The sequence below is a fragment of the Littorina saxatilis genome, linkage group LG2 (genome assembly GCF_037325665.1).
Source record: "Littorina saxatilis isolate snail1 linkage group LG2, US_GU_Lsax_2.0, whole genome shotgun sequence".
NCBI lineage: Eukaryota > Metazoa > Mollusca > Gastropoda > Littorinimorpha > Littorinidae > Littorina > Littorina saxatilis.
In genome coordinates, this window is record NC_090246.1 from 72,320,699 (window position 1) to 72,345,898 (window position 25,200).

The window sequence follows — 25,200 nt, forward strand, 5'->3', positions numbered from 1 at the left end:
ACTAGATCACAATTATTGGCTGTTAGCAAGCAAATGTACAAAAGAAGAAAGATTGCGATTGTTACAATGGAAAATATTACATAATATTTATCCCACGAATATATTATTAAAAAAAATGAAAATTAGAGAAACAAAATTATGTACATTTTGTAAACACATTGATTATGTTGAACACTTTTTTGGGCAATGTGAGAAGTTGACGAGCTTTTGGGAAAATGTTGTCCATTATATTCTCAGAACACGATGTCTTGTTTGGTTATCAACCTAGTAATATATGCCAAAATAATAAGGTACTTAATCACATTATTTTGATTGCAAAAATGTGTATTAGTAAATATAAGTATGGTGATAGATACGATTTGAATAGTATATTGGAAAATGAAATGTACATTGGAAGTATGTGAGTAATGTATAAGTCGAGATGAGGTGAAGTGATATATGACGTTTGTGAATATTATGAGGGGGGTGGGAGAGAGCGGATGGACGAGAATAAGGAAAAAAAAGGAGAAAAAAAAAGTAACCATGTATGGCTCCTCAATTGCTTTTTGTATAAACAACCATGCAAACCACTAAAAAAGAGAAAAAAAGAAACAGGTTTTCTCCAATTTAAAAAAACAAAAAAAACAAAAAACAAGTCACTTAAGGCGAAATTACTACATTTAGTCAAGCTGTGGAACTCACAGAACGCACTGCATTTTTTCACAATGACCGTAGTCCGCCGCTCGCGCAAAACGCAGTGAAACTGACGAGACTGTTTAGCGCGGTGGTGGTTTCGCTGTGCTGCATAGCACGCTTTTCTGTACCTCTCTTCGTTTTATCTTTCTGAGCGTGTTTTTAATCCAAACTCTATATGATTTGGAATCAGGAACCGACAAGGAATAAGATGAAATTGTTTTTTAATCGATTTCGGAAATTCGATTTTGATCATAATTTTTAATTTTTAATTTTGAGAGCTTGTTTTTAATCCGAATATAACATATTTATATGTTTTTGGAATCAGAAAATAATGAAGAATAAGATGAATGTAAATTTCGATCGTTTTATAAAAAAAAATTAATTACAATTTTCAGATTTTTAATGACCAAAGTCATTAATTAATTTTTAAGCCACCAAGCTGAAATACAATACTGAAGTCCGGCCTTTGTCGAAGATTGCTTGGCCAAAATTTCAATCAATTTGATTGAAAAATGAGGATGTGACAGTGCCGTCTCAACTTTTACAAAGAGCCGGATATGACGTCATCAAAGACATTTATCGAAAAAAGAAAAAACACGTCCGGGGATATCATACCCAGGAACTCTCATGTAAAATTTCATAAAGATCGGTCCAGTAGTTTACTCTGAATCGCTCTACACACGCGCACGCACACCGGCACAGACAAAACTTGACTAAATGTAAAAAGAGAGAGAGAGAGAGAGAGAGAGAGAGAGAGAGAGAGAGAGAGAGAGAGAGAGAGAGAGAGAGAGAGAGAGAGAGAGAGATGATAATAATGATGATGGAACTTTATTTTTCAAGGATAGAGGTTTAAGGTGACGCCTTTTCTTACAACCGGTCCTTACTTCTAATACAAATGTCTAATAAATGATAAACAAGTAAAGCAACATGACAAATAAACAAAGTAAACGAACGAACCAGCAAACAATCGACAAGTAAGCAAACAAGCAAATAAACATAAACAACAAAATGACAAAGTAAGGAACATACAAATCAAAAGCAAAACATGCAACATATTAATTGAGGTTATACATGTAAAGTGATCGACGGTTAAAGTTCCATCCTCACCTATTCACACTTTACTGACACTATACACAACCATCAGTGTGTATAGGAAACAGGTACTTAACGCCTTCGTCCGTACGGGTTACACACTGTGTATAGCCAAACGGTACCTAATGTGGATTTCGTACGTACAGAAGTCACACAGATCCGTCTGCGTATGACCGGTACCTAAGGTGCTCCTCGTCCGTATGTGTGTGTGTGTGTCTGTCTGTGTGTTTGTGGGTGTGCGTGTGTGCGTGCGTGTGTGTGTGTCAGTGTGTGTGTGTCAGCACGTGTGTGTGTGTTTGTGTATGTGTGTGTCCGTGTATTTGTATCTGTGTGTGCACGTGCGTCTCTCTCTCTCTCTCTCTCTCTCTCTCTCTCTCTCTCTCTCTCTCTCTCTCTCTCTCTCTCTCTCTCTCTCATTACACACACAATCATACAAAATGTGCAAACTTACCTGACAGTCCGAAGAATGTAGGGCAACTCCGAACTGAGTGATTTCTGCATGTCACCGCCGCTCACAGAATAGCACGTGCAAGAACCCAACAAGGAACACCACCACCTCTTAACCACACACACTGCAGCACTCGTCGCAATGTCACCACAGCACAGCGCACCGCATCATTAACCCAAGCCACACACCACGACTGAGTCCACACAAGCACTGCCACTACACTGTCAGTTACTGCTGCATTTATAAACTGCTGGCAGCGACCAGCGATTCACGTGCCCGCGATCCTTCTCAGTCGGTCTCGCTTCCTCTGTCGCCTCCCTCTTCCTCTCTCCTCATTATCTTCCCAGTCCCAATTCCCAGTTCCTGGACGTCCTTGCTTTGAAGTTCTCTGCGCTGTCCTGTTGTGTTGTGACAATTAAGGTTGTCGTGCAGTTTGTGTCAATAATGCGTGGCTTTTCTGACTCGTCGTGTCTGTTTATACAGTAAACATTATAGTTCTACCGTGAATGCCTTAGTAACACGGCCCACACCCTTCTCTCGATTGTTATGATTTGTTTTCTCAGTCCGATTGATTACACTCATAAAGCTGCGAGTCTAGAGCGGAAAGTCAAATTACTGAAACTAAGCGTGTGCCTTACATTAGTGTTTAACGTATATTGTATAGGTTTCACTGTGTCTGTCTGTCTGTCTTTCTGTTTGTTTGTTTGTCCGCACTTATATCTCAGATAACTCTAGAAGTGGGACAGAGCTGGAACCACTATTTTTCACCAGCGACTTTGAACAATTCCGTTACCACAATCAAAACAGGGGAAACGTATTGATGCAACTATCGACTCAAAGTTTCTCAGAATGTCAATTCCCACAGCAAAATGCCGAACTGTACTGAAGCAGTACTGTACGCCTGGTACTTTTCTGTGCTATGCTATTCTGCTGTGTTAAACTGTTTCTACTGTAAGTCAATACTTGACTAAATGTAATCAAGTAGAATAGGAATCCAGACGAGGGTGCATAGTGGTATATATATTTCTTTGTCAGCTTCATCGCCCAGAAGAAGCCCCATGTGGGGCACACATTCGGCATCATTAAAACGTTCATCTTAATTGAAAACTCTTGAGGCGGTTGCTTTCAAATATTTTTTTCATGAAAATTCACAAGTGAATTCTTCCAGATGGTATCCCCGGATGTTTTTCCCCTTTTTTCGATAAATGTCTTTAATGGCGTCAGATCCATCTTTTTACAACAAAGTTGAGGCGGCACCGTGGCCACCGTGTTTTTCAATGATAGCGTAAAAAATGTCCAACCGAAATTGCAACAACTGAATCAAAAGTGGTCCGAGTAGTGTGTTTTTTCCTGAATTAAAAAAATAATATATACATCTCGTATATATGATATCTTTGAATTGACATGCAGTACCAAAAAACCCACGAAACTCTGTTTTATGCCAAATAGGTCCCCTGTGCACATATGATACGGAGACACTGAGCGCCGTCTCGGTCGACGGAGGTCGATAAAGCCAGGACTCAGTCTCGGTGAAGACTTTTTAATCCAGTTTATCCTACATACGTGAGAGAGACACTCGTGAGATAATAATCGTTCAAATCACACGTGTGTATATCATGTAAATGAGATCATGTCAAGCAAGTCTGGCAGGGACCTGTTTTTTCCACTGCTAATGATGCCAAGTCAAGTCAAGTATTTTATTGTTTTGGGCCCAGAGGGCTTTGAAACAAAGATATAACTTTAACAAAAAAAGGTAACAAATCAGACAGTTAATATATGTATACAAATTGAGCGGACAAATACAACAATACTATACAGCCAAATTAAATTGGCAATATACACTTCTATATATACAAACAAAAAGAACAGAAAATAGGTTTAACAAAATCAGGTAAGAAATCAGACAGATAATATGTATACATTAAGCGGACAACGATAATATACAGCCGAAATAAATTGGCAATACCATTATGCCATGCATCTTTTATAAAGACACAAAACAAAACAAAAGCATGCATTACATACATATACATACCAATAAAGAAACTAGATGTAACACTAACATACTAAAATCATAACAATCCATGGGCTACAAATCTTGCTAGCTTCATTAGTTTTATCTTAGATTTACAATTCATTAACTGTTCATATTTTAAACAATTTGGGTGAGATCGGTAATAGGGAAAGTCACCGAGACAAACGTCATTATAGAAAGAAAGAAATTGCGCTCGCTAATTACCCTCGATGAATTTTTAGAACTAACACGTCACGCCACACTTTCAGAGTGACGTTTCTTTACTTTGACGTAATATATTACACGAGGCTTTAAAAGAGATCGAGGTTCCAAAACAAGCGTCTTCAATTTAGCTGCCTCGACTGCAGGACATTTTCAGTAAAATACACGTAAGTACAGTATGTAGGATAAACAGAATACTACTTGGCTTGCTGTGTCGTACCAGATTTACACTCGTTGCTTTTTCAAATAGTGAACAGCTCGCTTTCGCTCGTAGTTCAATATTTTAAAAAAACAACTCGCGAAAGGCGAAAATACAATATTTAGTCAAGTAGCTGTCGAACTCACAGAATGAAACTGAACGCAATGCCATTTTTCAGCAAGACCGTATACTCGTAGCATCGTCAGTCCACCGCTCATGGCAAAGACAGTGAAATTGACAAGAAGAGCGGGGTAGTAGTTGCGCTAAGAAGGATAGCACGCTTTTCTGTACCTCTCTTTGTTTTAACTTTCTGAGCGTGTTTATAATCCAAACATATCATATCTATATGTTTTTGGAATCAGGAACCGACAAGGAATAAGATGAAAGTGTTTTTAAATTGATTTGGACAATTTAATTTTGATAATAATTTTTATATATTTAATTTTCAGAGCTTGTTTTTAATCCAAATATATGTTTTTGGAATCAGAAAATGATGGAGAATAAGATGAACGTAAATTTGGATCGTTTTATAAACTTTTATTTTTTTTTACAATTTTCAGATTTTTAATGACCAAAGTCATTAATTAATTTTTAAGCCACCAAGCTGAAATGCAATACCGAAGTCCGGGCTTCGTCGAAAATTACTTGACCAAAATTTCAACCAATTTGGTTGAAAAATGAGGGCGTGACAGTGCTGCCTCAACTTTCACGAAAAGCCGGATATGACGTCATCAAAGACATTTATCAAAAAAATGAAAAAAACGTTCGGGGATTTCATACCCAGGAACTCTCATGTCAAATTTCATAAAGATCGGTCCAGTAGTTTAGTCTGAATCGCTCTACACACACACACAGACACACGCACATACACCACGACCCTCGTTTCGATTCCCCCTCGATGTTAAAATATTTAGTCAAAACTTGACTAAATATAAAAATCGTGTAAATCTGGTACAACACAGCAAGCCATGTAGTATTCTCTATGTTAATGTGAAGACCGACAGATTGGCATTGTTATCGCTTTACGCGACTTGTTAATTTCGTGGCTTGTTGTCAATGTATTCAAAAAGACTTGAGTATATTCGTGCCTCTTGTCTTTACTCTCCTGTGCGCAAAACAAACCAAAAAATACTACTTTTTCGTGGTTAAAAAAAAGATAGTATATTGAATCAATTTTTAGTTCACGTAAAATTCTTGCGTGCGTCATCAGTTTCGTTCTTCTTCGTCTTCTGTGTCGTGCAGTACTCAAAACGTCTATTTTCGAATCTTTGGTCGGTTTGGTTTATAAATAGGCAATCGTTATTCCTGCTATCGCACGATCTTATATTATTATCAATACCCCTAGTGCATGAGTAAATGTGTATCGTGATTTTTCAGTTTACTTTCCCTTTAAGCAGGTGCTTTCTTACAAGGCGCAGTTTGAAAGAAAAGTCGGTTTTTGTTTTATCGAGCTTATGGGATCACGTTTTCAAGAAAACGTGTGACTTTACTTTCCGTTTTCTTAAGAACGAAGGGGGTACTCGTTGTATATGTTATGAGAAAAATATCATAAATGCTTATATTACGGAGCGTCATTGTTTCCCCTAACCTGAGGTTTTGACACGAACCTCGCATTCGGTATGTGCATATTACCATAATTATGCTTGTGTATACGGAGGTTTGCATAAATCTCTCTCTCTCTCTCTCTCTCTCTCTCTCTCTCTCTCTCTCTCTCTCTCTCTCTCTCTCTCTCTCTCTCTCTCTCTCTCTCTCTCTCTCTCTCTCTCTCTCTCTCTAATGTATACTATATTAATATTACTATATAATTATATTCACATCATATTACATATTCATAGCATATAGTATTCATATTGTTTTACTTCGTATATTAGATTTTGTGTTTCGTGTGGCCGTGGTGCTTATGCCTATTCACTGTACATTTACATGTTATGCCTATATGAATTCATTATATTATGTTGTTTATATGCGTGCGGATGTGTTAGTGTGAATGTAAAGGGCACGTTGTAAGATTAGGCCCTTGGCTTAAAATGTTTACCCTTTATGTCAATAAAAAGTTCTAAGTCTAAGTCTAAGTCTAACTCTCTCTCTCTCTCTCTCTCTCTCTCTCTCTCTCTCTCTCTCTCTCTCTCTCTCTCTCTCTCTTTTAAAAATTTTATCATTGTGTGTCTATGCGTCCCAAGGACAGATTGTAAGGAAAGGCGTAGCCTTAAATCTTAATCCTTGTTAAATAAAGTTCAATTCAATTCATTTCAATCTCTCTCTCTCTCTCTCTCTCTCTCTCTCTCTCTCTCTCTCTCTCTCTCTCTCTCTCTCTCTCTCTCTCTCTCTCTCTCTCTCTCTCTCTCTCTCTCTCCGTGTTGGAAGCGAAGGTAGCACTTAACCTTTAACAAACATAATTTAACAAAAAACAACCAGAAAAGCTTCAAAATACTGCGAGGTTGAATAAAAATGTTCATCCCCGTAAAAGTGGACTTATATCTGTGTTCTGTTCCCAAGAGTCGTGCCTCTGGGGAGACGGCTTCATGGAAACCTACTTTTTGTTTTTGTGATCCAGGCTAACTCCCTCTTTTGATTTATCATTTGTGATCGCGGAACGCAAACACAGCAATGACCTCGCCATGAAGTGTCGCTTTGTTAATTGTCGAGGGAGAAAGCTCTTGTGCACCTCCGACAATTTCCAAAGTTATATCTATGAAACTTGCATGTCTGTTGTTGTTGATGTTGTTGTTGTTTTGGTGTCGTGTGTGTGTGTTTGTGTGTGTGTGTGTGTGTGTATGTGTGTGTGTGTATGTGTGTGTGTGTATGTGTGTGTGTGTGTGCGTGTGTGTGTGTGTGCGTACGTGCGTTCAGGCGTGCGTGCATTTGTTGTTTTGGTGTTGTGTGTGTGTGTTTGTGTTTGTGTGTGTGTGTGTGTGTGTGTGTGTCAGTGTGTGATTGGCGTGTATGTGTGTATGTGTATGTGTGTGTGTGTGCGTGTGTGTGTGTGTGTGTGTGCGTGCGTGCGTTCAGGCGTGCGTGCATTCGTTCGTATGTGTATGTGTATGTTTGTGTTTGTGTGTGTGTTTGTGTGTGTCCGTGCGTGCGTGCGTGCGTGCGTGCGTGCTTACTTGCGTGCGTGCGTGTGTGTGTGTGTGTGTGTGTGTGTGTGTGTGTGTGTGTGTGTGTGTGTGTGTGTGTGTGTGTGTGTGTGTGTGTGAGTACGTGTGTGTGCATTGGTGCTTTTGCGTTCAAAATACTTCAGTGGATTGTTGTTCAAGAATGTAGGCCTACATTCAGTATTGACTGAAATTATCTTTAAACGGCCAGCGCTTTTCTCTAAAGATTTTTATGATTAATTCCTACGGATATGTGCATGGCTTAGAAAAAGTGAAAAGTACCTTTAATCGTACAATTCTATTGAATTGTCAATTTGATTTTTTTTTCCATTATTTAATCTACCTTTCCTTTGAAGATAATCTGGCCTCACAAAACGTACACCCAGATGTCTAGCGTGTTTGGCATTTTTGTATCGTGCTGTATGTGATTTGCCACAGACACAAGAGACTGTGAAACTCCAGCACTTGTCAATCATTCAAACCACTTAGAGCGGGATTACTCAATGTACGTAACAAGTATTCGTGATTAGTCTCTTTCTTTCTACCCCGAAGACAACGTAATAGCCTGTATACATGTCTTTGAATGCGATCTTGTGCGTGCAACGGAGCCGTTAGCCAACAATCCTTCATCGTTTGAAAAGTAGTGTGTCCATCACTGCTGAGTTTTACAAAGCTAAATTGCATGCCATGCCTGTGTTAGCATTTTGTCTATGTTTCAATCTCGGACAGAACACCAAGATTTATTCACCAGTGCCAAGTTCTACAGGTTCTAATGTGCACGTGACGAACACAAATTAAACAGGCAGCTTTCGTCTTAGTGGGCAGAGCGCAGAGTCAGCGGCACAGACGACGCACTGCAGATTATTGATGCCGCAGTAGGGAGTATGACGAGTACTTGGCCTTTTTATATTTAGTCAAGTTTTGACTAAATATTTTAACATCGAGGGGGAATCGAAACGAGGGTCGTGGTGTATGTGCGTGTGTGTGTGTGTCTGTGTGTCTGTGTGTGTGTGTGTGTAGAGCGATTCAGACTAAACTACTGGACCGATCTTTATGAAATTTGACATGAGAGTTCCTGGGTATGAAATCCCCGAACGTTTTTTTCATTTTTTTGATAAATGTCTTTGATGACGTCATATCGGGCTTTTCGTGAAAGTTGAGGCGGCACTGTCACGCCCTCATTTTTCAACCAAATTGGTTGAAATTTTGGTCAAGTAATCTTCGACGAAGCCCGGACTTCGGTATTGCATTTCAGCTTGGTGGCTTAAAAATTAATTTATGACTTTGGTCATTAAAAATCTGAAAATTGTAAAAAAAAATAAAAATTTATAAAACGATCCAAATTTACGTTTATCTTATTCTCCATCATTTGCTGATTCCAAAAACATATAAATATGTTATATTCGGATTAAAAACAAGCTCTGAAAATTAAATATATAAAAATTATTATCAAAATTAAATTGTCCAAATCAATTTAAAAACACTTTCATCTTATTCCTTGTCGGTTCCTGATTCCAAAAACATATAGATATGATATGTTTGGATTAAAAACACGCTCAGAAAGTTAAAACAAAGAGAGGTACAGAAAAGCGTGCTATCCTTCTTAGCGCAACTACTATCCCGCTCTTCTTGTCAATTTCACTGCCTTTGCCATGAGCGGTGGACTGACGATGCTACGAGTATACGGTCTTGCTGAAAAATGGCATTGCGTTCAGTTTCATTCTGTGAGTTCGACAGCTACTTGACTAAATATTGTATTTTCGCCTTACGCGACTTGTTTCTTTTCATGCTGCGTGTAGCGGGCTGTAATAAGGCCTGGCGTTCACCTATGTAACTTCAGCAGGACAAACGACGCACTGCAGATTATCCCAGACCGCTACACGTTGCATGAAAGGAAATCAGGCCAAGTACTCGTCATAATCCCTGTCGCAGCATCAATAATATGCAGTGCGTCGTCTGTGCCACTGAAACTGCGCAGGTATATTCTGCCCTTAATCTGCAGTGCGTCGTCTGTCCTGCTGAAATTACATAGGTGAGCGCCGGGCCTTACTGGTTGGAATAGTTACCGCTTCTTGACCGCTGACCGTTATTTATATAAGACGAAATACAATTTATTCTCTAAGTTGAAAATTGTTTTGTAAGGTATAAAACCATGTGCGACACACGTGGTCTTGACAAAGAAGAAGAAGAGGAAGACAAAGAAAAGGAGGGGAGAAAAGAAGATATGACAAGAAGAAGAAGAAGAACAAGCAGAATAAGGACAAAGAGAACAATAACAACAAGAAAAACAATGCAATTAAACAACAAGAACGTTTTAAGCGTAAGTAGTCGGCGAAACTTTTTTTTCTTCTCAATTCAAAGAATTAAACCCACTGTAGTAGATCGCGCCTGTGAACTTGGACAAAGCATGCAATGCCAACATTCATAGTCTGGCTCATGGTTCTCGCCCTCAAGAAAGATAAGGCCTCCAGGGTTGTAGATGTACACTGCATGCCACGAAGCCTTCAGTAACCCTTGGTCTCTTCTACTTCCAGCTAATCTACACGCACTGAGTCTCCACGTGAGGGAGGAAATTGAAGCATCGAACCTTGCATCGATTTCCAGCTTGATCAAAGTCTCTGACATCAACTTCCAAATGAGCTGTCACCTTCTGTCTGCGTCGCACATTATATCTCAAGTAACACGAAAGCTCAAACGAAGGGACGAAAGAACGAGCATATTTTCTCCACCATTAGCATGATCAAGTAATGAAAATGAAAGAAATGAATCTATTTTTGTTAATATGAAGAATCTCTTTTTGTGTTCCCATAAAATGATTTGTGGGTGTTTATTTAGACTTGGATATAGCTGTATGCTCTTTTATTTGAAAACTTGCCGGTTTGGTGCGCTTAAAGGTAGCATACAGCAAATACAGCAAAGATCAAGGAGCGAATACAAATCAAAAACAAAACAAAACAAAACTGTATATTGTGTTATTGTATTTGTCAGACTTGATTGTACCAAGTCTCTACACATGTTGTAATGCGCTTAGAGCCAACTATTTTTGTTTTTTGTAAGGGATAGGCGCAATATAAATACACTTTATTATTATTATTATTATTATTATTATTATTAACGACTGAAAATAAACCCCAAGTAAATTTTTTCTTCCTGATAAAATGTTCATTGAACTCTCGAATGTGCACACATTTAATGTTAACCTGTAATACTTCCACATAAGCAATTTGTTTCCAGAAGTATCTGATTGCAAAAACGGCATTGCTTAAGGTACCACCACCAGACGGTCCTTCGCTCAAACAGGCCGCCAACACGGACACCAAGATAGTGTTTTTACACACACACACGCACACTCACGCACGCACGCACGCACATGCACACACATACGCACACGCACGCACACACACACACACACACACACACACATTCGGTCTGTTTTTACTTATTCTTAAACCTCTATCCACATTACCTTCCTGCCTTTTTACTTTTAGTCAAGTTTTGACTAAATGTTTTAACGTAGAGGGGAGAATCGAGACGAGGGTGTGGTGTATGTGTGTGTGTGTCTGTCTGTCTGTGTGTGTGTGTGTGTGTGTGTGTGTGTGTGTGTGTGTGTGTGTGTGTGTGTGTCTGTCTGTCTGTCTGTCTGTCTGTCTGTGTGTGTGTGTGTAGAGCGATTCAGACTAAACTACTGGACCGATCTTTATGAAATTTGACATGAGACTTCCTGGGTATGATATCCCCTGACGTTTTTTTAATTTTTGCGATAAATGTCTTTTATGACGTCATATCCGGCTTTTTGTAAAAGTTGAGGCGGCACTGTCACACTCTCATTTTTCAACCAAATTGGTTGAAATTTTGGTCAAGTAATCTTCGACGAAGCCCGGACTTCGGTACAGTGGACGCCGCTTAATAAAACCGCGGTTAATAGAGCCAGCCGCTTATAAAAGCCGATTTCAGACGGTCCGGATTTATCACTATATCTTATGTATTAGAAAAAGCCGGTTAATAAACCCAACCCGCCGCTTATTAAAGCCAGTTTTCTCAGAGAAATCACGTAGTTTGTGACTAAAACTCACATGATCTTGTTCTGATGTGGAAGACGACCAACAAACAAACACTCATAAAATCGTTCTTCTCTGCCGAGTAATGATTCGTGACGGTGACAGTGAAATTATTGATGTACCGAAGTGATCAAAGTACACGTACATGTACATAACTAAATCAAAAGTTCAACATCCTTCGTGAAGTTTTGTTTAGATTCAAACAAGTGTAAATGACGAAAGAAAGTGACTGAGTGACGTAAACTAAAGAGAAGATTTTTTTTTTCGAAAATGATGTATTCCTGGACCGCCGGTTAATAAATCCGCCGCTTATTAAAGCCATTTTTCGTCGGTCCAGAAGTGGCTTTATTAAGCGGCGACCACTGTATTGCATTTCAGCATGGAGGCTTAAAAATTAATCAATGACTTTGGTCATTAAAAATCTGAAAATTGTATATAAAAATTATTTTTTTTATAAAACCATCCAAAATTACTTTTATTTTATTTTTCATCACGTTCTGATTCCAAAAACATATAAATATGTTATATTCGGATTAAAAACAAGCTCTGAAAATAAAAAATATAAAAATTATGATTAAAATTAAATTTCCGAAATCGTTTTAAAAACAATTTCATCTTATTCCTTGTCGGTTCCTGATTCCACAAACATATAGATGTGATATGTTTGGATTAAAAACACGCTCATAAAGTTAAAACGAAGAGAGGTACAGTAAAGCGTGCTATGCAGCACAGCGCAACCGCTACCGCGCTAAACAGGCTCGTCACTTTCACTGCCTTTTGCACTAGCGGCGGACTACGGTCATTGTGAAAAAATGCAGTGCGTTCAGTTTCATTCTGTGAGTTCCACAGCTTGACTAAATGTTGTAATTTCGCCTTACGCGACTTGTTTCTGATCAAAAGATCAGCGTCTTGTGCCCAAGGCAGAGATTATGAACGTTTTCCTTTTCACGTTGAGCATAACGGCAACATTTACGAAAGACAGTCTATTCGCGAGATTCCTATTTTTTTCATAGGAAGCAAAAACTGTGTCGCCAACTACGAACAAGGAATTTAGCAGCCAGCAGTGACGACTAGCACGAAATTAAAAATAAAATTGAATTTTTTCCTGTTAGGGGAAAAATCAGACAGACTTGTCTTTATCATGGAGAGTTTTCTTGATGGATTAGTTAAAGAGGCTGTCACAAAACTTCAATTAAATGTTGAGATGAATCAAAAAGCATAAGGCAAAAAGCAAGTAGTGTTTGAAGTCGGAGAACTAAATTATTTTCAGCTACAAAAGTGAAAGAGGTATGTGCCACGTTTGTTCCTTTGGCTATAAATTATGCATGTAGCCAGAATAGACTTCCGTCTTCAAAGCTAGATAATTACACTAACGGAGTAAAATGACTGCGCCTAAATGTTATCAATATATAATTATAATGTGAAGTATGCACAATTGAGAAGAAAGGGCTCTAACCGTCGCTAAACACCAATAATGCTTGGTCGTCAGTACTACCAAATTGGTTTGGGTTTGGTTTTCTTTTGGCCGTTGCTCGAGGTCCGACGAGTCGGCTTAGGGACCGCAGGCTCCTTGGTCAATGAGTCGGTCAAGAAGACTGTTCGACCGACGATCAAATGCAAAGAACAGTGTCTTTTCTGTCCAGAGAAAATTTTACGGCGATTATTTTAGACTGGGAAAGACTTGTATCACAGCAGCAGGAATGTTACTACAATGCGCTACTGACCGAAGCGAGAGATGCGGTTCACCGGATAAGTCGTCAGCACTTCGGTTCGACCCAAATAGGATTTTCTGGAATTGAAAAAAATTGCCTCGTTCCCAAGGTAATGCTTTGAACACTGCAGTTTCGCGATGAACAATGTAGCTTTTCTGCACCATTAGTGACTCGGCGCGCTGCTTAGTTCGCGGACGCAATCATTGATGACTGGCTCAGGATGGTATGACTCCTGACACAGGCTTTGTTGGGCCATCTAGCATTGCTGAAGCTATCTTCGATCTTTCATACACCAGTCAAAAGCTTTGGGCTGGAGAAGAAGAAGAAGAAGAAGAGACATAAATTAGAGAAGAAAGGAAAAGGATCAAATATCGAGGGAAAAAAGATGTATAAGAATCGTGAATGGAATACGATCATGACGCAGCATCACTGGAAAGTCTGTGACTCAGGAAGATGGCAAAGTCTATTTCTAAGGATTCTCAAGGTACCGTGGAACCCCCCTTTTAAGTCCTCCAAAACTCTGAGGAAAATCAGGTCTTCCAGGGGAGGGAGTTTTAAAATGGAGGAACATTTACAGACGTTATACACAGAAAATCTAAAAAGAATAAGAAAACACACAAAAAGATATTAAATAAGTGTCTTTAATTAAAACTAATACAACCCGCCCTTAACACTGTCCGTCTACATCATTTCTCTAGTAGCTAATGATATATGTCGTAAGAAAAAGAGACTCGAACTATTATATATAACATCGAGATGGAATATGATGGACATAGAAAATTGTTATATCTCAAATGAAACAATAAGAGAGAGACCAATGGCATGTTTCTATATTGAGCCATCTCCTCTTTACGCACATCTGAGAAAAAATCGTGTTGGTATATATATTGATATCATTGCGGTAAACTGACTGGGTGTACTGAATACATGTAATTATGGTGCAGTGAATTCACGTTAAGCAACATATAGACTTTGTGTGTGTTTTTTTTTAAACTCGTTTTAGTTTTACACTGTGCGACTCGCCAAGCTGCATACCGTCCTGTCCACAGCCAATTACACACTGACCGACACTGCAACTGTGAAGGCATTTCAATTGTGTTGATGATGATTGTCGTTTCCCCAAGATAATCACTCTCTGTCTCTGTCTCTGTCCCTGTCTCTGTCTCTCTCTCTCTCTCTCTCTCTCTCTCTCTCTCTCTCTCTCTCTCTCTCTCTCTTTGTATATTTGCCTGCCTCTCTCTCTCTCTCTCTTTTTTTTTGCCTGCATCTCTGTCTCTGTCTCTGTCTGTCTGTCTGTCTGTCTGTCTGTCTGTTTGTCTGTCTGTCTGTGTCTCTCTCTCTCTCTCTCTCTCTCTCTCTCTCTCTCTCTCTCTCTCTCTCTCTCTCTCTCTCTTCATATCTGTATATCGTGTATCTCTCTCTCTCTCTCTTTCTCTCTTTCCCTATCTCTGTCTCTCTCTTTCTCTCTCTCTCTCAGTCTCTCTCTCTCTCTCATTTATTTCAGGAGCTTCCTTCCATCCCAGGCAGCTGGCAAGCACCAGCTAAATTAAAGAGTAAAATCAATTATTCTCCGTAATTCACCTAGTTTGCATGCTCTTTCCATTTTCCCCAGGGACGAGAGAAAATGAAAGGCTTCTCGCTCGATCAGGTGTAGGACAACTCTATCAGCTGTTGGCAGACAAACGTGACTACACTCAGTTGCAAGTCTCCGGTATTGCAAACTCCCCTAAAAAGGTAAAGTTCTATTTTACACGGAAGCCACATTGCAATGTCGAAGTATTTGCAAATTTCCGGGATGTTTTTCTTCCTCAAAGTTTGTAAGGCGTAGACCTTTTTTCTTAATCCGACATGATTTTGTAATGACACATCGGGGTCTCTCATGAGTGAAATTAAATGGAACGTGGAAGTAACACTGTCTTTTTTCAACTTATTGTAAAGGCAGATTAAACAAAATGGGGGGTGGGGGGGGGGGGGGGCAAACAACTATTGGCATCATTGTAAGCTAAACTCAGACCTGACTGCTCGACGTCATAGCATTTTCAGAAGTCCTTAAATTACTTTGAAGAATCGTTGAACGAAGCTCAAACCTGATTACAGACAAAACCTTCCTTTCTGAGATGAACAGTCTCCACTTTTTTTATGTATCCCGCAAATAGCATCTGTTATGAGTTTAACAAAAGATAGGCACGGCATGCAGCGTCAAAAGAAAATTATTTTTTTCCTTCGTCGAGAACACACCAAGTATAGACACTAATCTTGGATGTCAATCTCTGTCGTCGTTAGCTACAATTTACCGAAATAAGATTTTTTTTTTAAACTACCACCCATACCAACTTTTACTTTTTTTCAGTATAAATTTTAAATTTGATTACAGAACTGAAATCATCGGCATCTGCATAACGTACCGTCTCTAACATTTAAAGAAAATAAGCGAAATTGGACATTTGAAACACCCAGTTTCATCCACCGCTTGTTCTAAGCTTTTCCTTTCCGATAATCTGCGATATGTTCACTTCCTTCTTCAGTGTGAAATCTTCGTCACTCACTCCCCAAGTCCTGGGCTCATATAGGAGATGTTTCCACACGCAGGCCAGAAAGCTTTTTGATAAACCACAACACAGTGATAAAGACAAAGAACACTTAAAGGAAAATGAATAAATAGCGTCCTATCACTTTCTCTCTTTACGTTCTTTGTCTTTATAACGCCATTTCAGAAAACATCTCAGCGTCCTTTGAGAAAGTGACGAGGCAATCCCAACGGTGGCAACAATGTTTTCCTTTTATGTCATCTTGTTGCAATAACTCACGACATAAATGTTTAAGTGACGACGGGCCCAATCCTTGCAAAAACAGAAATTCAATTGCTCTCTCCCCCCAAAGTTTTTATCCTAGAGCATCACCAAAGATAAAGCAATCAGATAAGACCAAAATTAACATGTATGTGTGTCCCACAAGGAGCATGAATTTGGTGGTGCGGATCAGAGGGTAAGGTGTGAGTGTGTGTGGGAGGGGGGTCGGTATGTGAAAGAGGGAGGTGGGGGGGGGGGGGGAGGGTTGAATCTTCGCAGACTAGCAAGACTTATCTGCTGTCTGTTCTTCGACAAGACGTGGGCAAAAAGGGCTTCACAAAACACATAAAAGGGTAAATCCTCCTTTCCTAAGACTTATCTTCCCCCTAAAGAGTATCTGTTTTCCAAAAGCGTGTTTGTCTTTTGGAGGACTTGCGCAACTACACAAGGAGAGTGCAAAAGTTAATTGCTTCTTTCATTTATTCAGTGCCCCAGATCGAAGATTTTTTCTGTGAGCTGATTTGGTGATTGGCTACAGGGACAGGTTATTTCATGTGTATTGGTGTGACTCTCTGTCTGTCTGTCTGTCTGTCTGTCTGTCTGTCTGTCTGTCTGTCTGTCTGTCTGTCTGTCTGTCTGTCTGTCTCTCTCTCTCTTTCTCTCTCTCTCTCTCTCTCTCTCTCTCTCTCTCTCTCTCTCTGTTCACACTCTCTCTCTCTGTTCACTCTCTCTCTGTTCACTTATATTGTATGGGGCAGTAAGAACTGCGGGTCATTTCAGTTGACCTTACAAACAGGACCACAGACAATGACGTGTCACCTCCCCTTCTTTACTTTCTGCCCAGCCACGCCAGAAGGCGCGGTCAACGTGTTTGGCGACAAAACACAGTTAGGTGGGTGCCAGACTGTATTCTGCTGCCAGATCCGATCAGCAACTTGTGGCCGAGAAGTTACAATCTCTAGCAGGATTCGCACTGGCTCGGAGTAGGGAAAGAACATCTGAGGTTGATGCGTAATGCAGTGGTTTATTTTTCTTACTTTGTCTTCTTTATCTTCTTCTTCTTCGTTCATGGGCTTAGACTCCCACGTTCACTCATGTTTTTAGCACGAGTGGATTTTTACGTGTATGACTGTTTCTACCTTGCCATTCAGGCAGCCATACGCCGATTTCGGGGGAAATCTTCTTTATGGTTTGGGAAGTTTTGAAATAAGGAGGGTCATTTTTCAGGACTTTCGCGGGAATATTGGATCAAGGTTTGAGAGAGTTTGGGAGTTTCGTAAGTTCCGCTGAAATATACAATTTTAAAAAGCCCTTCGAGTAATTCGGTTTGGAGAATAACAAAACCACCGTGGTCGGGACAACAAAGACGCAGTGCGGTCCACAAACTCTAAAAATATCACAAGATAATTCACGACTATCATCTTCTTAAGGTACAGAGAGAGGTTTGAAATAGAATATTCATATAGGAAAAAAGGTAATGCAATGGAGAAGCACTAAATTCAATTTTACATTCTTTGGAGGAGTACAAGCTTAATGGTTGGGGAGAGGTCGGGGAAAAAAATTGAGAAAAGGTTGGACATTCTGAAGAGAAAAGGCTTTTGGAACCTTGTCAAGGTTTTGCTGCCCAGACGGTTTATCTTTCTGATGTGTCAATAAACCACCTCAAAACTCAGATCAACTTCCTATACACTATTGCAATGTTTTAGATTTTCTTCTTTTTTGAATCTCAATTTATTATTCCATTGCTGAGAAATTATCCTGTTTAGCTTCGCACAATATGCAGATCGGTCACCAGGGTGTTCAAAAATTGTCGACTGATCCGATGGTGCACACGTGGGGCACGCATCTACAGCCCTCAACGTGACACCGTCCTTATTGCGTGACAAAGCCTATGTGGAGAGCACTGAGTTTGCACAGAACCGCCCACATACCGTGCAAAGCCATGTGTCCATACAATCCTCCGTCGTCACTGCGCACATAACAGACATCACTCTTTCGCGCTGCACGTGCAAAGTGATGAACTGAACTCGAACAGTCGGAGAAATATATTGTGGCCCCAAAGGAGAGCTGATATCAGACAATACCCGGTCACGTGCAACGATGGAAAACAACCTTGGTCGCCATTGCGGTGGTCACGCTAGGCGATGACTACCACAATGGCTCTTGTCGTGTTTCCAAATAATTTCCCAGAGCCTTCACCGAGATTGTTATAGCCGCATCTGAAGTTAGATCTTGTGAGCGTACTACAAATGCTACCATGTGCAAATCGAATATCAACAAGCTCTTATCATAAACAGCTACTGTTGTTGTTGTTGTTGTTGTTGTTGTTGTTGTTGTTGTTGTTGTTGTTGTTGTTGTTGTTGTTGTTGTTGTTGTTGTTGTCGAGCGCACCAACGCTTAACACTTTCGGGGCTACTTGGTACAGTGAAATCGTCTGTATCATCAAAATGAGAAGATTACGTGTTCGACCGTTTTCAACACCTCGCTGTAAAGGCAGCCACATTCCGTCTTCAAATGATTTAGCAGAGGGGTGTATAGGGCCGTTATGTGAGGAGGCTACTATTTAAGTACAGGACCACATTTGATCACTGCTGGTGTTATATATATTAATGTGATCGGCCATCCCCACGCAATACATAACAATCGCTCATTTTTGCTCAGCAGCTTTTAGTTCGAACTAAGATCTCGCCAGTGCGCTGCCACCGGACACAGCAAAGTTGGCCGAAGGTGGTAAGAACATTGACCAAGGACCACGGGCAGTACCAATCTCAATCTTCCCCTCAATACCCGGAGATCCCTGTCGCAAGTACACGCATGCTAACAATGCTAACAAAGTTAACTGCAAAAATTCCCCGTGCTTGGAAAATACGGACACACGCACGCACGAAAATAATTATGACTTCGTTAACATCGTTAGCAAGCGCTTGCGTGAGACGGGGATATCCGGGTATTGAAAATGTGTCGAAGCACATAAACTTGGCCAAAAATTATTGCAACAATTTTCGCACGCTAAGAAAAGCATTCATTTTAGTTGAACTTTATATGTTCGAAAGGTAATTATGTCAGCTGTACATATCATTTGTCCGATTGATGGTACTTGATATAGGCATCCCGTGACAGCCTGTCAAACAAGGTCACCCCTAAAATCGACCTGACAAAAACCGTAGCCCCGTATTTTAAAATCTGCAAAGAATCAGAATATGCACAAACCAAACCCTTCTAACATTCATTGGCAAGGCCGTTCAATTTCCAGTTCAGAACATTTTGTTTTATGCACCTGACTGCTTTAGTCTTTATGTAGCCTTTTGTCAAAGGCGGTAGGTGTCAACCGTTTCAGAGGCCAAACAAGGCACGTTTTGCGGCCATTTTTGAGGGTGTCCTCCACCCAAAGAGACATATCTGCTCAAATTCTCAATGATTTGCTTTGGAAATTTCAGAAGTTATTACCAATAGGCTGACCTAAATCTGTCTTGCTTTTTGCGAATGTGTATAATAAGCGTGTCGTATTACGTACATTTTCCGAAAGAACTAAACAAATATTCATATTAATTCAGGGTTTTAGGTTAAAAAATCGTGACTTTGCATGCTAAGCAAACAATGGTTTGAGCAATAGGTACAAAAGTTTGAGGCAGATCCAAGTGCTGGTTTACATTTTCTGGAGATGGGAACGCGCAAGAAAATGTATCGATCACCGTCCTTGCTAATGAGTACAGTAGCTGTGGAGATAAACTGTCCTTGGCCTGTGCTTTCTTCGCTGCGGGTCACAAAAGCGCAACACAGCGATCCGAGACAGGCTAGTAAGCACAGGCCCAGGACTGTTAGTCTCCACGGGTAGTGTACTCAGTACCACTGACGGTGATCGATAATTTTTACATGCGTATTCCCATCTCCAGCAAATGTAAACCAGCACTCGAATCTGCCTCAAACTTTGGCACCTATTGCCTCATCCAGTTTTTGCTTAGCATGCAAAGTCACGATTTTTTAACCTAAAACCCTGAATTAATATGAATATTTGTTTAGTTCTTTCGGAAAATGTACGTAATACGACACGCTAAGTATAAACATTCGCGAAAAGCAACACAAATTTTGGTCAGCCTATTGGTAATAACTTCTGAAATTTCCAAAGCAAATCATTGAGAATTTGAGCAGATATGGGTCTTTGGGTGGAGGACCCCCTCAAAAATGGCCGCAAAACGTGCCTTTTTTGGCCTCTGAAACGGTTGACACCTACCGCCTTTGACAAAGGGCTACATAAAGCAGTCAGGTGCATAAAACAAAATGTTCTGAACTGGAAATTGAACGGCCTTGCCAATGAATGTTAGAAGGGTTTGGTTTGTGCATATTCTGATCTTTTGCAGATTTTAAAATACGGGGCTACGGTTTTTGAGTCACTTGAGAAAAAGTGACTCTATGTAATCGGTCAGTGTTAGTCTGTCCGGCCGGCCGGGCGGCCGTCCGTAGACACCACCTTAACGTTGGACTTTTCTCGGAAACTATCAAAGCGATCGGGCTCATATTTTGTTTAGTTGTGACCTCCAATGACCTCTACACTTTAACGATGGTTTCGTTGACCTTTGACCTTTTTCAAGGTCACAGGTCAGCGTCAAAGGAAAAATTAGACATTTTATATCTTTGACAAAGTTCATCGGATGTGATTGAAACTTTGTAGGATTATTCTTTACATCAAAGTATTTACATCTGTAGCCTTTTACGAACGTTATCAGAAAAACAAGGGAGATAACTAGCCTTTTCTGTTCGGCAACACACAACTTAACGTTGGGCTTTTCTCGGAAACTATAAAAGTGACCGGGCTCAAATTTTATGTGAACGTGACTCATTGTGTTGTGAATAGCAATTTCTTCCTGTCCATCTGATGCCTCATATAATATTCAGAACTGCGAAAGTGACTCGATCGAGCGTTTGCTCTTCTTGTTGTCAGGTCGACCTTGTTTGACAGGGTGTCACGGGATGCCTATACAAAGTACCATCAATTGGACAAATGATATGTACAGCTGACATAATTACCTTTTCGGGCATATAAAGTTCAACTAAACTAAATTTCGTTTTAATGCTTTTCTTAGCGTGCGAAAATTGTTGCAATAATTTTTTGACCAACTTTATTTCTGTGAGCAAATGTCCAACAAACAAAATATACACCAACGCAAAAATATATCAATATGTCAGAGTATGATAATTCAAACACAGAATCTATACCTGTCATTATTCCTACATGTGTCAAGGACAGTCTCGAATCATTTTCCTTCTCCATTTTTGTGATGGAATAGCACAATGTTTGCATACACTTCCGACGTCCAACGTTACTGTTTTGAACAAAAAACATAGAGCGGACATTACACACAAAACTCGTTGTTGCAAAACCTGAAGTTATAGGAGATACTCAGGGGGAAACGAGCTGTTAAAATAACACATGAACTCTCCAGCCAAAGTACCCGGGTCTGTGTCTGGCAATCTCACACACACTGACGGGTGATTTATCCGTTCATGTGGTAAGGTTACCGCAGCGCGGACAAATTGCGAGGATTTTCAGCCTCTCTATAACCGGGAACCATCAAAACTCCAGCATCCCCAGCTAGGCTTAGTAATATAATGGTGTCGCTAGATGATGTTAAGGGGATAGACGCTAGCTTATACGCAATAGTTTCTTCGTGAAGTTGTACCGTTTTGCAGATACCCCCTTTCCCGTTTAAACCCTTTTGCAAATCACAATAGATCCACTGAGGTAATAGATTACATGGGTCAAGAGCATCCTTTCACTTCGATCATCGCTCATTGGCGGAAAATGAGCTGGGTTCTTTTCTTTAGTTATGTCTTGTTTTTGTGATGAATCCTCGCGAGTCCAGACTTCCTAGATTGTTCAGTTTTAATAACAAGAGCGGGATAGACGGGCTATTTAGAACTTACAAGGAGCCAAGAAAAACATACACCCACCCACCACCCCCACCTCCTCCACTACACTCTTCCTCCCGCTGTCGTGATCTGACACAAATAGGTGTGGATATTATGGCCTTAATCACGGTGGTTGCCGTTCGCGGCCTGTCAACCAATTTTCGGGGCAAGCTCCGCCTGGTTATGGATTGCTATACATGATCCCAGCACATAAACTGTCTAAATTGCGATGCGCAGTAGGGACAACGCTGTCAGTGCGGTAATACGCAAATTGGTAGACAGTTTTTCACCTGAACAACAGTTGGAAACAAACCCATGTCAAAACCAGTGTATACGCAAAACCAAAGCACGGAAAAGATGCATAATGATTTAGAACAGTACGTTACAACCACGTACTGTCTACAGTTCTCTTTTCTTTTCTTTTTTTCATCATCCTCTTCCTTTATTCCTCTTCTTCTTCTTCGTCTTCCTCTTCTCGCTTCGCAGTGTAACATACGGTCATGAGAGTTCAAGAATCTTACATCTGTCCAGTAAAGCGGTCAACGCAAGAGCCGTACAAGACTCACACTGAATACAAAGAAATACGCACCAACGCCGCTGATTCTAAGCTCTGTGAACTGTTCAATAGGAAGCAACAGGGTGATCTGTCTCGACGATGAAAATTCGGCACCGAAAGTCCCTCTCTTGGGGAATGCGAGTTAGCACGGCTGCTGCTGTGGACAACGATGATTCGACACCTTCACTTAAAGCCTCTCCCTGGGGGAACACACGGGAAGCAGACGACGTAGCTAGAAAGAAGTCAGCTCCGCCCAGAAAGACTCTCCTGGGAAGTAGTACCTTCCGACCCGTAGACAGCAGTGATTCCATCTCCACGGGCAAACTTTCTCTTAAGTGCTGTTCACATGGCAGACTTGCATCCAACTTTTGCCCAACTTCAGTCGTTTGAAAATCGCTCCCGAGTCGTTGAGGCCGAATCGGCGAAAAGTCTGCCGTGTGAACAGCCCCAGCGATTTAGAAACGATTCCGGCCAGACTTGCCAGCGACCCCAAAACTCAGTTGAGCACTGCTCGACTCGGCCGCGACTCGTCAGCGATTTTGTCCAGATATTTCTTATCGCGCTTACTGATTGGTTAGCTCTATCCTTCCCTTCTCCAGAAAACAACGAGGACGACCGGACAATCCCAAAAGGCTAAGTCTGGCGAGAATCGCCGCTTAAAACTTTGATTTGACTTGCCGCCGACTAAAACCGCTTGAAAGTTGGGCAACAGTTGGTTGCATATCTGCCATGTGAACAGCACTTTAAGGAGGTCAAGGAAACCAGACAACGTATTTTCACAAAGGATGATAAATGTTGTTTAAAGCCCTCGCGGTTAAACCATTGAGGGAAAATTATTTTCACAAGAAACAACTCAAAATGTGTTTTGTAGGAGAATACCAGGGCAACATTAGGTTCAGACATAAGGCAACTTTATTTAGTTTCAGTTTATTTCACAACAGGGAACTTCTTGTCATTTCAGTTCATTTTACTTTATTGTCTCACTGTTGGGAATTTCGGGTCGCTTCCAACACAAGTCACGCTGCGCAGGAGTGTAAGCGTGTTTGTATGTAGTCAGCATTAAACGAGCATATTGTTATGCAACAAGTCGACAATGAGCCACTAAACAGTTGTTGCATAAATAGTCTGAACTTATTTCTTGCCTTTCGGATAACATACACGCCTGAAAACAACTGAGGAACTTTTCATCATTGTAATCATTTTGCAGACAAAAAACCATGTGATTTGATCCACTCATTTTGGCTCACGAAGTGTAGCCTATGCGATCGTAACTTTGTCTGTCTGTGCGTTTGTGCGTTTGTGCGTGTGTGTGTGCGTGTGTGTGTGTGTTTGTGCGTGTGTATGTCTGTGGTAGAAACTTTAACATTTCCGAGTCTATGTGTGAGTGGTTATCCAAGACTATGGATAAAGCTCGCATAAGATTACGTCACGGTCAAAAGTGCTTGACGTCAATTAATGCATCATGACGGCATGCCTCCCTGTAGTCTTTCTCTCTCGCGTGGTGTGTGTGGTCTCGGTCATTGTTATTTTGAGCGGGCCGAGACTATTTGGCAGTCGTGTCCCTCCCTGTAAGTAGGCTACATGCAGACAGACAGATCTAGATCTAGTGTCTCTCTTTCTTGCACAGTGTCACCTAAGCTTACTGTGTGTGTGGGTGTGTATGTGTGACGGAGTGATTGAGTTTGTGTTACTGTTTGTCTATTTCTTACGTGAGCCTTGAAGGCTTCGCCTCTTGTTTTTGAATGCAGCCTCATCAAAAACTTCAAATGACGTTTTCTCAGAACCAGGTTTTTCGAGTTAAACAGTTGTTGCTCCAAAGGGACGATTTCTGGCACAATGATAGAGGTCTTTTCCGGGCCACTGCAGTCACACCTAGGTGGGACATGGATACAGTCTCTGAGTAACCACATGCTAAAGTCAATCCGTGTCCGTCCCGCCTTGGATTCCAACATTTAACCCGAGGATCTTCTTCTTCTTCTTCAGCGTTCCAGACTTTTTCTGGTTACGTGTGAGCTCGTTTGCCCATTTGGGTTCCCCAAACTATACTTTGAGAGCATAGTCAGCTTCACTCCGCTTTCGTTGAGTAGGCATGCTGGGTATTTTCGTGTTTCCATAACCCACCGAACTGCGACATGGATTACAGGATCTTTTCCGTGCGCACTTGGTCTTGTGCTTGCGTGTACACACGAAGGGGGCTAAGTCACCAGCAGGTCTGCACATAAGTTGACCTGGGAGATGGGAAAAATCTCCACTCTTAACCCACCAGGCAGCAGCGACCGGGATTCGAACCCACGACCTGAGGATCACAAGGCCCATACGCAAGTGATACAAGTAGACTATACTTTCCTCAAATACCTCCTCCCTCTTAATACCCTAGCGTTTCCAGTGGCCTTTTCAAAACAACTGTACATTTATTTCCATTTTTAAAGTCCC

The 25,200-nt window shown here is 40.7% G+C and overlaps 1 protein-coding gene across 2 annotated transcripts in view; it reads right to left on the bottom strand.

Moving 5' to 3' along the window:
* Positions 1-25,200, bottom strand: part of LOC138959680 (caspase-3-like) — a 155,597-nt gene that overhangs the window by 79,762 nt on the left and 50,635 nt on the right. Inside the window, exon 1 of one of the 2 annotated variants that reach the window (XM_070331264.1) lies at positions 2,219-2,596. The exons of the other annotated variant lie outside the window; for it this stretch is intronic. Coding sequence (XP_070187365.1) covers positions 2,219-2,268 — 50 coding nt within the window. The 5' untranslated portion in view covers positions 2,269-2,596. Of the gene's footprint in view, positions 1-2,218; positions 2,597-25,200 lie in introns of those variants that run through there. 2 annotated transcript variants of the gene reach the window in all.